Here is an 18,707-nt window from a genome sequence, read left to right as displayed (position 1 = left end):
GCAGTAAACATGATTTAATATCCTTGTGAGTTGATTGGCCAATTATGAATATTGTATAATACTTTAGCTGATGTTACGGATTCGTCACTTCCGTTGTTGTGGTTTTCATCCACTGTAAATATTTTTGATTCCATGTATTGTTGTCGTTTAAGGGAGATAGAGGTTACTATTTTCAAAAGGTAAAAAAGTCAATGTTTTAAATGAAATCGGAACCGGACGACGACGAAGAGGAAGAGGAGGAGGAGAAGGCGGAGCAAGTGAGTCGGGGAAGAAGCCTAGCTGCTTCGAGGTCTGGAGCAAACGTTGACGAACGGAGGTCACCAACGAACTTCGGGTTTCCCGGGAAAGGGATTCTTGCGACAGAGTTGTTATCGCTGTGACAGATCAACCTGCGTGTCAGGTTTTGGCGGTTGATTCCGAGGAGAATCATCGTCGTGCCGTTACGCCTCGAGAACGGGCCGTCGGCCATTTTGACTCACGCGCGTTGCGCATTGCGCAAGGTTTTTCGCTTCGCTTCACCCATTTTCACCGCATCCAGACGTTTATCTGGTGTGTGTGTGTGTGTAACGTGGATTTTGAAGGTAAATCTGCGGTTCGCCGGTTTGGAGCCGGGAAACGTCCATACCAGAGGGTGTGATTTCCCCGTCGCCTGGAGGGCGCCTTTGGATTTCCCCGTCGCCTTGAGGGCACCTTTGCGCAGCTTTGGCCGCGTGACTGTGACTGTCATCTGAACGCGATTCTGGTCTCGATGGGACATCGTTCTGACGATCGCTGGAGCGGATCGACTTGGGCTTGATGCCGGAATAGAGACATTGGGGAATGTTCTGCTTTTCGCTCACTTGGAGCACAGTGAGTTATATTGTACGAACCTGATGGTACCATCATAGGAAATATATATTGGTTGTACAATTGATTACTATTGTTGTTGTACTGTTATTCTTGTGTGATCTTAATACAATATTTGTTTGTTGGTAACAATTGGTGTGGCTTCACCATTGATCTTTGACATACAGAATAACACATTTTTCTGCCGTGACACCTCTCGGGGCTCGGAGGTATACCGTGACCGGGGGTTGGGGAGGAGCACGTAACACTGATGATATCCTCTTTCTTTCTTGCTCATTTTATCAAGCAATTATTTCTACAAATATCCATTTGTACACATTATTTATTTATACACAATATAAACTATTTATATTTATAATATATTTTAAAATATTCAAATACCTGTTTTGTGTTGACCAAAAGTCGAGGTTATTTGAATACAGTGATGTGACAAAGTGCCCAAATTGTTATTTTGTATGCTTAATTAAGACGTCATTGAAAGGCATTGTAAACAATGAAACAAATTATGTTTTTAAATTGTCATTTGAAATGATCTATATACAGTTATTGGACAATATCATGAAAATGTCTAAAATTTCTCATCTGCAGCCTTTACCATTGGGCTGGACAATATTAACGACGCTTTGGAATAGTCATTTTTTCACTCACAATTTGGGACTGCTGACTCAGGATGATAATAGAGTCAGCATACAACAACAACAACAACAACAATAAGCATTTTAAGGCCATTTTCCCTGCTAGAGCGGGGGTTAGCCTTGCGGTCCCCATGATGATGTTCTCCATTTTGCCCTATTTTCTGCATCTCTCCTTGCTAACCCCCTTGCCCGCATTTCTTCTTCCACCATCTTTAGCCAAGTCTTTCTCGGTCTTCTCTGTCCTCTATTTCCTTCTACATTCATTTCCATCACTTCTCAACCAGTCACTTTCATCCTTCCTCAACATATTAACCAAACCATCTCAACCTGTTTCTTTTCACAGCATCCATCACAGGCTCTATTCCCATAATCTTTCGCAGTTCATCATTTGTTTTCCTCTCTCTCTCTCTCTCTCTCTCTCTCTCTCTCTCTCTCTCTCTCTCTCTCTCTCTCGCAACGATACTCCGCACATCCACCGAACCATTCACATTTCCACCCTTTCCAGCCTTCTTTGCTGCTCTACATTCATTAACCATGTCTCGCTCCCATAAATCATAACATTTCTCACACATGCAGCATACACCTTTCCCTTCAGCTTCAACGACACTCCCCTCCTCATCAGCACGAAACTCAGTTCCCGAAACTTCTTCCATGCACATCTCACTCTAGCAACCGTTGCCGAGTTTGATCCACCTTCTCCATTCTGCATGTCTCCGAGGTAGCAAAATGTTTTCACACCCTCCAGCTTCACGCCATCTCCAAGGTCCATCTCAACATTTCCTCCATCTGCAGCTCCCTCTGTGCACACCTTACACTTGAATGTAGCTGCCACACTGGTTAATGACCCTCTCAGACCACTAAGAGGGTGTATCATCTTCAATATTGTCCAGTGGCTGTAGATCACAGTGATCATGGATAATTTTGTGCTGTGTCATGGGCAGACATGATGAGAAATATATGCCACACATGTTTTTTCAAAGATGCATCATAAATGCTTTGTCGCGTGTGCATGCACAGCTCAGTAGTGCAGGACTCACTCGTCTCGTAATACATCCATGAATGCAATTGATATGGCTAACGGTTCAAAATTACGAACATTCATTGAATGAAGTGTTCAACGGTACAACTTGATACTGCAAAGGGAAGCCTAATTAAAATAAGAAACTAGAAAGCATCTGAAAATATAACCTTTCATGATAACCATGAAAATATAACATTTCACAAGGCCTGGAGTTGGCTTAGCGGTTAGGGTGCCGGCTTGGGATCCTAGGATCCTGGGTTCGAATCCCGGTCGATCGCTGAATTAACGCCAGGGGGGTTGACTCAGCCTGTCATCCTTCCGAGGTCGGCAAATTGAGTACCAGTTCACTGGTAATTCCCTGTGTGTTGCAAGAGGCGACCAACAGGGTTGGCGCAGGAAGGGCATCCGGCCATAAAACATTGCTTCATAAAGGGGACCACTGTGCCCGGAAAAGGCCAACCCCTGCTCTGCGGGGGGGAAAAATAGCCTCTAAAGGTCGTTCATTTTTTCATTCAAAGCATCTGAAAATGCAAAGCCCGTCCGCGTCCACGTTGTATTCAGACTTCTTCTTCCGTATGCTAAATATGACGAAAATAGCTAAAATAACACAAAAAAATTGACTTTTATGTGATCTTGATCTTTTCACCTTAAACGCAATATGCTTGAGTGACCCAATATGCAAACATTGCTCAAATTTCAAGTCAATAGGATGAAAATTGATGATTTTATGTAACCTTGCCCTTTTCATCTAAAAATAGCAATCGGATTCTAGCTTTGGGTTGGTGAACCAAATTCAGTGACCCAATATGCAAATTCTTAAAACTCGACATGTGATATTTTGACAATTCTAATTGGGGAATTACAATACACCTAATAAATGGAATTCTAAGAACTATCTAGCTATCATTAATCCCGTTAATCCCCAGAGAGCCACTACCACAACACTGCTCCCTCCTCTCCTTACGACTCATGGGGAAATATCCCACAGAGCCACATGCCTTGCACATGGTCCCACCACGTGTTCACCATGGCTCCCAGGGACTATGTGCAAAATTTGCCTGTGAATGGCCCCTCCCTATCTATGGGGATCATGCAGCAAGTGCATTCGCAGGTGCCTCTTTCTGACTTTCCTAACTATAGGATAATAATAGTTTTACTAAGTGAATAAGTGGAGATAGTTTCATTGAAATTAAGTAATTCTTCACAATCATAGAAATAGACTCATAGACAGTTATAGTGAACCAATTGCTTAACCTTGCTTTGGGCTACATGCACGTGGTAATAATAGAGTTTCACTCACTGAATAAGTGGAAATAATTTCATTGATTTTTCACTGTGTGCAGGTTTGCAGCAAAGCTGATTGCTGGAGCTTTAGACTTCAAGTCATTGGTTGACAAGTGAGTTGCTTTTTTCATACAAGTACATGGCCTTCAGAAAGTATTCACACACCTTGATTTTTGTCCCATTTTGTCATGTTGCAGCCTGAATTTAAAATGGATTAAGTTGAGATTTTTTGTCACTGATCTAGACATAGTTCCCTATAATGGCAGTGGATTTTTTCCCTTTTTTAGAAATGTTTACAAAATAATTAATTATTAAATACAGAAATATCAAATTTACATAAGTATTCAACGCTCTCATTCAATACTTCATAGAAGCATCTTTGGCAGCAATTATAGCTATGAGTCTTCCTGGGTATGTCTGTATCAGCTTTGCACATCTGGATTTGGGGAGTTTCTCCCATTATTCCTTGTAGATTTGCTCAAGCTCTGTCATATTGGATGGGAAGCATCGGTGAACAGCAATCTTCAAGTCTTCCCATAGATTCTCAATGGGATTCAAGTCTGGGCTTTGGCTGGGCCACACAAGGTCTTTCACGTTCTTGTTCTGAAGCCATTCCAATGTTGCTTTGGCTGTATTATTGGGGTCATTGTTCTGTTGGAATGTAAATATTTGCCACAGTCTCAGGCCTTTTGCAGTCTAAAGCAGGTTCTTCTCAAGAATTTGCCTGTATTTTTGGCTCCCAGTCCCAGTCCCTGCCGCTGAAAAGCATCCCCATAGCATGATGCTGTCACCACCATGCGTCACGGTAGGGATGGTGTTAGATGCGTGATGAGCTGTGCTCAGTCTCCACCAGACGTAGCTCTTTGCATTCAGGCCAAAATGTTCAATTTTCTGCTTATCAGACCACATAATCTTTTCGCCTCTTTCTCTGAGTCTTTCACGTGCTTTTTTGTAAACTCCAGGCATGCTACCCATCTGCCTTTTTCTCAGGCGTGGCTTCTGTCTGGCCACTCTCCCATAAAGCCTAGATTTGTGAAGTGCTGCAAAGACGATTGTCCTTCCAGCAGGTTCTCCCATCTCAGGCAAGGAACTCTGTAGTTCTGTCAGAGTGGTCATGGGTTCTTGTTCACATTCCTGACGAAGGTCTTTCTTGCCTGGTTGTTCAGTTTGGTCAGATTGCCAGCTCTAGGAAGAGTCTGGTAGTTGCATATTCTTTCCATTTCCTAATGATGGAGCTTACTGTGTGTGCTCTTAGGAACTTTCAACACTCTAGAAATTGTTTCATACCCTGCCCTAGATCAATGTCTCCTAATAATTCTATGTCGGAGTTATACGTAGAGTTCCTTGTACTTCATGGTAGAGTTTCTGCTCTGACATGCACTGCCAACTGTGGGACCTTTCATAGAAAGGTGTGTTTCTTTCTAAACTAGATGGCATTCATAGAATAATTACCCCATGCAGTCAACTTGGTGTGAGCCAACTCTTCTGTTTCTGAAGGGTTTTTTATTTGAACTACAGAGTTCCTTGCCAATATGGCTGCCAAACCACGTGAGCGATGACATCATAAATTTACATTCTCTAATGTAATTGCTGCGTAGATCACACTCATTAAATTTCAAACTGATCTGATGAAGTGTTGTCCCAGTCGAATTATGATGTTATAACAACAATGCAACCCTAACCCTAACAACCCTAACGTTAACAATGACGTCATTGTTAACAACAATGATTCCCCATGCAGAGTTATTTACAATGAGCTGCAAGATCGAAATAGACATTGTAAGCTTTGGTGAAAGATTCCCACTTAAAATAGGAACTAAGAGGGCGAAAAGGATCATATAAAGGCAAAAGATGAAAATGATAAAATATTGCAACAAGATCAGCATCAATAAAATGATTTTCTTTTCCAGTGGTTTGCAAAATAAAGTTGTGAAATATAGTCACAAATGTTTCAAATTAGTTCATGGATGGAGGTGTCTTCCTACCTCCACCACCAAAGGTGGATGAAGGTTATGTTTTCATGTCTGTCTGTCTGTCTTTGTTTGTTTGTTTGTTTGTTTGTTTGTGAACAAGATATCTCAAAAAGTTGTGGACGGATTCGGTAGAAATTTGGCAGAGATGTAGCGTATGTGACGAGGACGAAATGATTAGATTTTGATGAAGATCCGGATTCGGATCCGGCTTCTAGAATTTTTAAAAGCGATTCTTCACCATTGGGAGATCGGGCCAAAAACGATACATAGCACGTTATCTCAAAAGTTTGTGGACGGATTTGGACGAAACATGGTGGACCGGACAAAAATCGATTCAATTTTTGTGAAGATCTGAATATTGATTCGGATATGAGAATTATTTAATTTTTTAAGTGATTCTTCACCACTGAGTGAGTGATAGGGCTAAAACCAACATATAGCAGGATATCTCAAAAAGTTATGGACGAATTTGGACGAAACCTGGTGGACAGGTTGTGTGTGTGACGAGGAAGAATCGATTCAATTTTGAATTGAAGATCCGGATCCGGATCCAGCTCGTGGAATTTTTAAAGTGATTCTTCACCATTGGGAGATAGGGCCAATAACAGGATATCTCAAAAGGTTGTGGACGGATGATTTTTATTAAATGTGATTCTGTATTTTGATTTTCTGGTCTACTCTGTGATACAAAACGTAAACTGTTCACTGGGCGGAGGTATGCTCTCTACTGAGTGCCGTTCTAGTTATTAAATGCAATGATCCTTTGGAATGATGATGGAGCTTGTGCTTAGATTACATGTAGGAGAAGGACAATAAAAAACACCTTTGAACTTTTATATTGATTTTAAGGATATTGGTTACATTTTCACAATATTTGGAGTGTATATGTGGGCATCCAGAATGGAATGGCAAACAGGCCAACCCTGTTTTTGATGAACACAAATGTATGAGATTGTCATTTTGGATGCGTTGTGTGTATTTTGGATATAGCAAAGCTCTGCCATTGGAGTTCAAGGGAGACAGACCCCTTTGCATGGACCAGTATCAGAAACTGTTCAGTTGGTGTCGTGTCCCGGCTGAGACATGTGACATTATTCACCAATACAATAACACGTCATCTCCACCGAAGCACGTTGTGGTGGCGAGGAACTCACAGGTATGGAGGAACAAGCCTGGTTGAAGTGTGGCTATTTTACTGAAGGCTAAATATAGTTCTTTAACCACATAATTGGATTATATATTTTCTGCGTTGCTGTCCAAAACGGTTCAATTTTATGTTAATCCATAATCGACATCTAAAATCCACTTTCAATAAACTTTAATAGGAGGCAATGTGGGATTGAATTAAACAGCCATGACATAGTTGCATTTATGAGGTTGAAAAATCTTGGGAATTATCGATCCGCGAGTTATCGAGGACTTATCGAGGCTTTACTTTATCGAATTATCGAGGCTAAACTCGGTCGACTGTGCTGAGTCCACAGCATAAGTAAAGCCCAGAATAACAAAACTTAGTTGACAAGCCTGTAGGCATCCTGAGCATCCTGAACCTGTTTAGGAGCTTAGAAAAGTTAAAATGAATGAAGGTTGGGGAAGGTGGGGTGGGTGGAATCCTTTTTTTTGGTGAAAGCGGAACTTAAATTTGGCAGGAAAGAAATGATCAGGCATTCAAAAAGGTTTTGTAATCTCAGTTTGGTGAGATTTGTTTATTGTACCCTGTACTGGTTCCTTTACAAAGCATTGAAGTATACAGTGCATTCAGAAAGTATTCAGACCCCTTCACTTTTTTCACATTTTGTTATGTTGCAGCCTTTTGCTGAAATCGCTTAATTTCATTTTTTCATTCATTTACCACAGGTGGACTCCAATCAAGGTGTAGAAACATCTCAAAGATGATCAAGAGAAATGGGAGGCACCTAAGCTAAATTTCACGTGTCATAGCAAAGGGAATGGATACTTATGTAAATATGATATTTCAGTTTTTTATTTTGAATAAATTTGCAAAACTTTCTAAAATCCTGTTTTCTCTTTGTCATTATGGGGTATTGAGTGTAGATTGATGGGGGGAAAAAATGAATTTAAACGATTTCAGCATGAGGCTGCAACATAACAAAATGTGAAAAAAGTGAAGGGGTCTGAATGCACTGTATGTATATATGTGTGTGTGTGTGTGTGTGTGTGTGTGTGTGTGTGTGTGTGTGTGTGTGTGTGTGTGTGTGTGTGTGTGTGTGTGTGTGTGTGTGTGTGTGTGTGTGTGTATATATATATATATATATATATATATATATATATATATACATATATATATATATATATATATATATATATATATATATATATATATATATATATATATATATATATATATATATATATATATATATATATACACACATATATATATATATTATATATATACACATATATATATATATTTTATATATACACATATATATATATATTTTATATATACACATATATATATATATTATATATATACACATATATATATATATTTTATATATACACATATATATATATATTATATATATACACATATATATATATTATATATATACACACATACAGTGACATGAAAAAGTAAGTACACCCCATGTAAAGTTTTGACTTTTTCAACATATTTCAACATACAGCAATTTGATCTTCATTTCAACAATATTGAGAGATAAAGGTGATATAATATAACAAATATCATGAAACATTTACATTTTGTAGTCCATTGTATAATTTAAATAAACATAAATGCAAATTTTGCATGTGGAAAAAGTAAGTACACACCATGAAATGTTTTTAAAATCTTTTTAACATATGTGGACATATCAATATTTGATCTTCATTTAAACATTAAAACCCTGGTGTTGGGCTAGCGGCTAGGGTGTCAGCTTAGGATCCTAGGATCCTGGGTTCGAAACCCGGTCGATCGCTGAATTAACGCCAGGGGGGTTGACTCAGCCTGTCATCCTTCCGAGGTCGGCTAATTGAGTACCAGTTCACTGGTAATTCCCTGCTTGTCGTTAAAGGCGGCAAAAAGGGTTGGCGTCAGGAAGGGCATCCGGCCGTAAAACATTGCTTCAAAAAGGGGACCGGAAAACAACAACTACCACGGTTCCTGAAAAAGGCCAACCCCCGCTTGCGGGGAAAAATGGCCTCTAAAGGTGGTTTTTTTTTTTTTTTTAATTTAAACAGTATCTATCGATAACGGTGATCTAATTGAACAAAAAACAATGAAAAGTTGACTTTTGTATACAGAGTCGAGGCTCGTGAAAGAGCTAACATTTATCAAACATTGCAATAATTTATTAAACAAAAAATTGTTGCACAGCATGGACAATTGCATGCATAGCTCGTTTCAAATCCCCCCACAACATCTCGATGGGATTTTGATCCAGGCTTTGACTTGGCCATTCCAGAACCCTCCATTTCTTTCTTTTCAGCCATTCCTTGGTGGATTTACTGGTATGTTTAGGGTCATTGTCATGTTGCAAAGTCCACCTTCGGTTAAGCTTCAACTTTCCGACAGATGGCCTTACATTATCCCCAAGCACCTTCTGGTACAATGAAGAATTCATAGTGGATTCTATGATGGTGAGCTGCCCAGGCCCTGATGCAGCAAAGCTGCCCCAAACCATAATATTTCCACCACCATGCTTTACATTTGGTATCAGGTTCTTGTGGTCAAATGCTGTCTTTGGCTTTCGCCAAACATGTCTTCTGGTAATGTGGCCAAATAGCTCTACCTTTGACTCATCTGTCCAGAGCACATTGTTTCAGAAGTGCTGGTCTTTGCCGAGGTGTTCATTGGCAAACTTTAGTCTTGCCCTGATCTTTGTGGACAGCAAAGGTTTTCTCCTGGCACACCTCCCATGTAGATCAAATTTGTGCAGCCTCCTTCCAATGGTAGACTCGTGCACTTTGACATCAACAGTGGCAAGAGCTACCTGTAGGTCCCGTGATGACATTCTGGGGTTCTTAGAGACTTCTTTCAGCATCTTGCGGTCTGCTCTCGGGCTGAACTTGCTGGGGCGGCCAGGCCTGAACAAGTTGGCAGTTGTTCGGCATCTTCTCCACTTGTCGATGATCTTCCGGACAGTCGAATGATTGATTTCAAATTGTTTGGAGATCTTTTTAAATCCCTTCCCAGACTCGTAGGCATCTATAACCTTCTTTCTGAAGGCCTCAGAGAGCTCTTTTGTTCTAGGCATCGTGACGCCACACACTTCAACAACAAAGAGCAAACCAAACTAAATGTCTGAGGTTTAAATACGACAGGTTCCTCCAAGATCCTCTCTAACGATGTTCTAATCATTTGCACTTGAAGTGGTGCACCTGATTCTAATTTTAGGTATTTGAAGTAGTGATAAATGTAGGGGTGTACTTACTTTTTCCACATGCGAAATTTGCATTTATGTTTATTTAAATTATACAATGGTCTACAAAATGTAAATGTTTCATGATATTTGTTATATTATATCACCTTTATCTATCAATATTGTTGAAATGAAGATCAAATAGCTGTATGTTGAAATATGTTGAAAGAGTCAAAACTTTACATGGGGTGTACTTACTTTTTCACGTGACTGTATATATAAATATCAATATCAATATCTATATCTATATAATATATATATATATGTATACTCTATGAGAAAATGTATTCGTCTTGGACCTCCTAACTAAATGGGCACAGATCACGTCCCATACAGCCGAAGCTGTATGATCTGTGAGCACAAATGGCAATCTGCCACGCCAGCACATTGCCTCTGCCTCACTGCCATTTACTTGTGACTTTTAAATCCTTGGGCTCGGTTGCATAAACCATCCTTAAGAAACTAAAGTATTTCTTTAACTTCTCCCTTGAGGACATCCTTAAGTTGAGGATGGTTGCATACACGAATAATCCTTAAGTTTTTCCTTAAATCCATCCTTGATGTTAAGGGAATCCTTCCCATCTTTAAGCATGAACCTTTGAGTTTCCAAAAGGTGCTCTTCATGGAAGTTGGTCACGAATTGGATGATTATCACAGCGCCGCGACGCCAGAGGCTGACAGAACAATGGCCCGATTTCAAAAAAATCCTTATCCATAACCCATAAAGTGATGAATTTGCTGGTTAGTGCACCAGAAATGCTTTTTTGTCATTGGCTTTTCTTCAAATGAATTTTACACATGAATCACTTTATTCCTTCTTCATCCACAAGCACGTGTTCCCCATGCAACATATAATAAGCGTCATTTAAAATTACATGTTCATTACGTCTTCTTGCTTTCAGATGTCTCTTCCTCTCTCCAATCTGATTGGTTGCCTGGCATATATATTTTGTCGCGATCCCGTCTGTGGAATGTATCCCAGCACGGAATACGGACGTAAATGTCCGGGCTTCAAGTAATCCACGGAGTGAAACAAAGAGACGCAATAAACACAATTGTGTTTTAATCGGCCTTCTAGGGGTAAGGCACGATTATTTATTGGCTCGATCACAAAACCATAAATGGTAACAGGATGGAATACTGCACAAAGCCTGCAGGAACGGTCGGCACCAGGAGCCCCAACCAGGACGCAGGTAATATCTCTCGCGGTTCCAATCGACGACCTCCGGGACTCGGAGGATAACAGGATGGAATACCGCACAAAGCCTGCAGGAACGGTCGGCACCAGGAGCCCCAACCAGGACGCAGGTAATATCTCTCGCGGTTCCAATCGACGACCTCCGGGACTCGGAGGATAACAGGATGGAATACCGCACAAGGCCGGCAGGAACGGTCGGCCAGTAGCTCCAACACGAAGCCGGGAATCACTCGTTCTCTTCTGGAGTTACTCGCTCGTAAAGTACAGAACGGTAATCGACCAGCCCAACTCGGCTGGCGTGAGGCTTCAAGGAAAGCCCTTTATGATATTTCCCACTCGGAGCCTTCGAGCCGTGTGCGTCCATAAGATGGCGACCGCGCTCTCCTGACTCTCCACCAATCACGTGCCGAATCGCCTCCCAATCGCGTGAGGCTCCAAGGAGGTTACGTCACGTTGTGGGCGGGGCACTCATTTGGGTGAGAACAAAGGTGGTTTCACCGGGGGTTTCTCACAATCCTCCCCCCCTAAGTAAAAACCCCGTCGAATAGACGGCGTTTTTAAAACCAGTATTTGTAGTAGGTGCAAATCACATGGCAAGATGATGGCGGTAATCGCTACAGGCAATTAACGCGATTAACAATTATTAACACTTATTAACGACAATAACGCAACAACGCAACAATACAACGCAACGCAATAGCGCAACACAATAGCGCAACAAGTTAACAGGCATTAACAGGGTAAACAGGCGGTAACAGGCAGGTTAACAATGAACAAGTTTTTTTTTTTTTTCACACACAATATTAAACACCATACACCCCATTAACATCTACCCCACAAGAGTTACACTTCACACAAAGCACACTAGAGAAGCAAGGGGGCCAAACTCACAGTGGGGAAACAGTTACAGGAGGGGAACGGACCGAGACCTAGAGCGGCGGGTACTCCTCCGGGGTCGAGAACGACAGTCATATGCGTAATGACCCCTTTCACCGCACTGGTAACATCGATCGTTCGAGTCGAACGGCCTGCGGACCAAAGGGCGTCTGAAACGAGGCCGCCGCGACATGCCATTCGACATTTCGACGCACACACACGATCCGCAAATTAACCTTCCATCAAGGGCTCTGACCGAATCTTCAGCATCTCGTGGATCTTCAAACTCAACAACTGCAAATCCGGGGGGGTTCCGAGCAACCCATACGTTGCGGAGTGGTCCGTAATGCTCGAAGACCCTCCCTAGCTCGGCTCTCGCTGCTCCATTGCCCAGGTTCCCCACATATACCTTAGCATTAGCGTTCCTGCTGAATCGCGACATGGCGGGAGCGGTCCCTGAGGAGCACGGCACCTGAGGTTGGCTTGACGGGAGGCTCGGGTGGGCTTCAGCTGACGCAACGTCACCGTCGGAAACTGGAGTCGAGGCGCTAGGCTCCTCGGGCCCGAGTGAAGATATGTCTGACTCCGCCACTCTCTCCGCCTGTTTACTCTGGGATCTAGTGACCCCCCCACAGGTCAGAGTCAATGACTCCTCCCTGGCCATGGCATCATTGCCAATCAGCAAGGAGACCCCGGGTATCGGGTAGTAGGGTACTACCACACAGGTCACTGGACCCTTTAAAATGTCACTCCGGACCTCGAGGAGGGCAAGGGGATACCGGCCAAGAACCCGGTCAATGCCCCGAAGGAGGGTATACTCGCCGGTATAACGCATCTGAGAGGCCGGAACTACCCCCGCCCGGAGAACACACCGTGTCGCCCCAGTATCCCGAAGGTATTTGGCCTCAAACTTCAGCATCGAATCAGGGCCACCCACTAAGGCTGTCCCTGAATAATCCTGATGCAGTGGATGAATGGAATTAACCTCGGTGGCAGTGACCTCGGTCACCGATGCCACCGTCGTGTGCGAGGGCCCGGCGGATGAGTTCCACTGATCTCCCTCCGACTTAACAGGAGGGTTGCCTCGGTAGGCCGGACTGGCGGGATTAGAGAAGCAGCGGTTTTCACCGTGCCCCACGCGTTTGCAGAAATCGCACCAGGGCCCTGCCCTGGTCTGCGGCTCGCGACCGCCACCAGTGGAGGTCATCGGAGAACCCTTCCCCTCGATCCAGCCGCCGGGCAGACGGGGGGCGGTCTTGATCGCAGACTCCTCCGTCGTACGACGCGGCTGCGTGACTTGCAGCATTTTGCACGCCAAAACATGTTTATCAATAAGGTTGACGCAGTCTGCCAAGGAAACAGTGTCTTTGTCGACAAGAAACAATGCTAAGTCAGGCGGAAGCTGTTGATCGATACGGTAACGCACCAGGAGTTCCGCAACCGCTTGAGGTAACTCCACCTTGCTCCCCTTGAACCATCTCTGCAGCTGTTCCAACAAGGCCCGCGAATGTTCCTCATAGGTTTGACTGGACTCACGAGTCCAGCTGAAAAAATTTCTCCTATAAATACATGCGGACACCGCATAGGCATTCAAAATCTCGGCCTTCAATGCCCTGTATTTGTTTGCGTCCTCGGTTGCCATCCTCGCATATACCTCCCTCGCCTTCTCAGATAGATGGCTCACAAGATGGCCGACCCACAAGCTCTCATCAATGCCACCGGCAGCCAACAACTTCTCCGCCATCTCCAGATACGCTTCTGGCTTCGTGTCTCCCGTCCAGTCCGGCAAACGAACATGAACAGTTTCCGGGACTCTTGCAGCAGACCCCTCTGCCCGCAGTCGTTCAGTCAACATTCGCAACTCATGCTCTCTGACGCGTTCAGCTTCTGCTGCCGCATGCTCTCTCTCTGCTGCCGCCGCACGCTCTCTCTCTGCTGCCGCATGCTCTCTCGCTGCTGCCGCACGCTCTCCCTCTGCTGCTGCCGCACGCTCTCTCTCTGCTGCCGCATGCTCTCTCTCTGCTGCCGCACGCTCTCCCTCTGCTGCTGCACGCTCTCTCTCTGCTGCTGCCGCACGCTCTGCCTCTGCCCTGTCATTCTCCCTGTTATACATGTCAAGTTGTTGAACCGGAGTCAGCCCGGTCCAGAAGGGCGAACGCATGCATTTAGTCATGATGGGATCGCTTCCTAACATCTCGGGTTGAGTGACCGGGTCCAGGCTGCTTGCGTCGCTCACCTCGCCACCCACGTGACTGTCAACATGATCAGGTTGAACTCTCACTTCCCTGGTCGACATAGCTTGGCTACGAGTTATCATACGACCAGGCACAAAACACAACCTCAAACACAACGCTCAAACACAACGCTCTGTTGGGGAAATACGACACAAACTACGCAATATCACCCGCACATCAAATTGCCAATGAGAAAAATACCACGTACAAATACTCACGTTTTTTTTTTTTTTTTCGGTTGTTTGGAGGGATCCGAGGCTATTCGCTTATTCTTTGTCGGTTGTTTGGAGGGATCCGAGGCTATTCACTTCTCTGCCCAAGACAGCGTCCTACGGCGAGAAAGTTCCTCCAAGACGGCGTCCGCTGGTGAGAAGGCGATGAACAGATGCCAGAAGATGTCGTCCACTGCAGAATTCCCGTCTCAATCGAATGGCTCTTACTTGAATGATCCTAGGACGAGCAACCCATTTGTCGCGATCCCGTCTGTGGAATGTATCCCAGCACGGAATACGGACGTAAATGTCCGGGCTTCAAGTAATCCACGGAGTGAAACAAAGAGACGCAATAAACACAATTGTGTTTTAATCGGCCTTCTAGGGGTAAGGCACGATTATTTATTGGCTCGATCACAAAACCATAAATGGTAACAGGATGGAATACTGCACAAAGCCTGCAGGAACGGTCGGCACCAGGAGCCCCAACCAGGACGCAGGTAATATCTCTCGCGGTTCCAATCGACGACCTCCGGGACTCGGAGGATAACAGGATGGAATACCGCACAAAGCCTGCAGGAACGGTCGGCACCAGGAGCCCCAACCAGGACGCAGGTAATATCTCTCGCGGTTCCAATCGACGACCTCCGGGACTCGGAGGATAACAGGATGGAATACCGCACAAGGCCGGCAGGAACGGTCGGCCAGTAGCTCCAACACGAAGCCGGGAATCACTCGTTCTCTTCTGGAGTTACTCGCTCGTAAAGTACAGAACGGTAATCGACCAGCCCAACTCGGCTGGCGTGAGGCTTCAAGGAAAGCCCTTTATGATATTTCCCACTCGGAGCCTTCGAGCCGTGTGCGTCCATAAGATGGCGACCGCGCTCTCCTGACTCTCCACCAATCACGTGCCGAATCGCCTCCCAATCGCGTGAGGCTCCAAGGAGGTTACGTCACGTTGTGGGCGGGGCACTCATTTGGGTGAGAACAAAGGTGGTTTCACCGGGGGTTTCTCACAATATATATATATATATATATATATATATATATATATATATATATATATTTTGTTGTGGTTTTAGAACCTACACTTGTGTAAATAATTACTTGTAAATATCCCATTATTAAAAGGTTAAAGGTTGCACCCCTAGTTAGTCCACAAGCAACACGTAGGCCACCATAGGACTTTAGTTATTTCATTATTATGTGTTTTAGATAAGGCTGTGTTTCCAATAGTTGAATTGCGTTGCATCAACCAAATAAGGAGTAGGTCCCCAATCCAATTCTGGCCATTTTGCCAACCTCTCTCTCCCAGCGACGCCATTATGCGCCTCTGCCAGCAGCAGCCGCCTTAGCGTTCGTTCAAGCCGCCATTAACCATGCGGTCAGGCCCGAGGGAAAAGGGGGCGGAACACCAGGAACAAGGTGTGGCCTGTCAACCAGCCGTCAAAGGCGTGGCCAGTAAGCCCCCACCAGCCAACCAGGGCTGAGGGAATATCACAGACGGGCGTGGCTTTATGAAGCGCGGAGTGATCTTGGCTCGCATGATATAAGCGCGAACGCAAAGCCCTTTGAGAGGACTGCGCAGAGGGACTTCTTTCGGAGGACTTACGCGGTGTTGGAGGCACGCACATTTGCAAAGAACTTGTACGGACTTGTTGGAGGCGCGCACATTGAAAGGACTTTGAGAGGGAGAGCGTTTGGTGCGAACGTACAGTTATTACGTACGAAGCATCCCAGTCCCCCCGCTATATGTAAGGTCCGCTCGCGTTGAATGATACGCGGAGCCGCCTGCCAGGTTTCACGCACTGGACTGGAGTGGACCGGAGCCTGGACCCCATCGCCTGGACCATCTACCTGGACCTTCCATCCTACCAGCTACAATCCCCGTGTGAGTGTCTCTTTGTCTGGGGTCCTAAGTTAAGACTGTTTTTAAGACTGCCCTGTGTCCTGCTTCTTCTTCTTCTTCTTCCTCTTGTACATCCCTTTCGTTTCCTCTTTCCTCCTGTATATTTGTAATAAATTGCCTTGTTCTTTCTTGGTTTCCTCTAATCCGATCGCATCCGTCCTTTCTCTCAATTGAGTACCTGTGGCACGATTAGGAACCGCTACAATCGGGTTTAGCCTTTGTTAATAGCTCGGATCGCGGATTGCTAACCGCTCGGCATTATCCATCATATCCGTGGTTCGAGCGGGAGTTATTTCCCTGCTTTACGGTCGGGTTAGTAAGTAGGTATTTGGGACTACCTTGACCAATGACCCTAGCTAATACCGACCGGAAGGAGCGTTATAACTTCCCAGGACTCGGGACGGCCAGCTAAAAGGACAAGGGGATTAACCCCCCCTTGATAAGGGGAGAGCCCACCCCCGAGATCCGTAACAATATATTACAGCAGAAAATTTTGAAAAATAAATAAACTGGAAGTATATTGTATGGGATATAAATTTTGCAAGTTTTGTTTTTGAGCTTATACTTGATCTTCCCTGGAAACCGTATAAAGCCTTAAAAACACAACTTCGGCTTATTGTGTTTCATTATTTTTTTGATCTTGTGGTGTGTATTATGTTCAACTTTTACCCTGTGGGTCAGTGCAGTTTTTCAGCGTAGACGTGTACCATGCTGACGGTCATCCGTTGTCTGTCCCTGAGCTCTACAACCAGTTGCAGCGTGTCTGCAACTTATCTAGAAATACAATTGCTGACCCTGTCGGTATACTCACGGCAGAACACCGTGACAGCTGGTATGCTGCTCATCAAATGCTCGAGCAAGGTTTGTTGTTGTTCAATATATATACAATGTAGAGTGTATGATTGAAATGAAATAATAACAAGTGAGAGAGAACTCTATCATTTGTTAATGAAGTATATAACAACATATGAAGCTTTACATCCATGTCGGAACTCGGTTTTCTTTTCACGCAAGTAAAAATAACTATTTTATCTCTGTTTGAAAACAGTTGATTTTGGTATGCTGTCAGACATATTTCTGGTGAGTCCCATTCTTAGGAAAATGCATTTGGCTCTTCCTTTCCACATCCAAACGTTTCTATGTGCAATACTTCAAGTTGAAAGTGTGACTTTTTATGTTAATGAATATGAATGAATGATCGTTTTTTTTTAAGGCCATTTTCCCCGCTAGATCGGGGGTTAGCCTTGTGGGTCCCATGACAATCATGGTTCCCTGTTTGAGGCAATGTTTTTATGGCCGGATGCCCTTCCTGACACCAACTCTTGGTCGCCTCTTTCGATGCGCAGGGATACGGCGTACCTATTCTAAATCTGGGTCACACCGGGATCATTCATCCCAGCAAGCTGGTACTCAATTTGCTGACCTCGGAAGGATGACAGGCTGAGTCAACCCCCCTGGCGTTAATTCAGCAATCGACCGGGATTCTAACCCAGGATTCTAGGATCCCAAGCCAGCACCCTAACCGCTAAGCCAACACCAGGCTTTTATGTTAATTATGTTAATTTTATGTTAATGACACTTGTAAATTAAATAAAAGTTTATATAATACAGTATATTAAATTGTATATTTAGAGGTTGTCCTGAAACCAGAACTTCTATTCAGTTATTGCCTGGTGATTAGGGTTACCATATTTGAATTTTGGAAAAAGGACACATGGATTTGGTAATCCACCTCCTGTTCTTCCTCTGCTCCAATAGCTTCATCTGATCATGCTTATGAGAGTCAACATCTCTCTGGCTATTCTAAGAGAGCATCCTCAGTGCTGGTGAGTCTGGCAATTCACTTGGACAGATTGTTAGGGACTGCAAGCAGCCATCTTCTTCAGAACTGGTCTCCTCTATCTACTGCCCCTGAAAGTAACTCAGCATGGGAATTCTTCCACACAAACCTGGTCTCTATTGTGCACAGATTCTTCCCAGCTCGTACCCCGGTTTAGAATAGGTACACCGTATCCCTGCGCATCGTAAGAGGCGACCAAGGGTTGGCGTCGGGAAGGGCATCCGGCCATAAAAGCATTGCCTCAAACAGGGAACCATGATTGTCATGGGGCCTGCAAGGCTAACCCCCGCT

General features: G+C 44.1%; 1 protein-coding gene across 2 annotated transcripts in view; it reads left to right on the top strand.

Annotated features, from left to right (window-relative positions):
- LOC137432754 (carnitine O-acetyltransferase) overlaps positions 1-18,707 on the top strand; it is a 73,124-nt gene that overhangs the window by 37,036 nt on the left and 17,381 nt on the right. For both annotated transcript variants that reach the window (XM_068124920.2, XM_068124922.2), the window contains exons 4-6: positions 3,846-3,899; positions 6,750-6,915; positions 17,263-17,437. In XM_068124920.2, the coding sequence (XP_067981021.1) occupies positions 3,846-3,899; positions 6,750-6,915; positions 17,263-17,437 (395 nt within the window). The remainder of the gene's footprint in view (positions 1-3,845; positions 3,900-6,749; positions 6,916-17,262; positions 17,438-18,707) is intronic.

The sequence above is a fragment of the Myxine glutinosa genome, chromosome 8 (genome assembly GCF_964187855.1).
Source record: "Myxine glutinosa chromosome 8, kmMyxGlut1.1, whole genome shotgun sequence".
NCBI lineage: Eukaryota > Metazoa > Chordata > Myxini > Myxiniformes > Myxinidae > Myxine > Myxine glutinosa.
The sequence above is the reverse complement of the archived record's forward strand: the minus strand, read 5'-3'. Positions and strand labels throughout refer to the sequence as shown.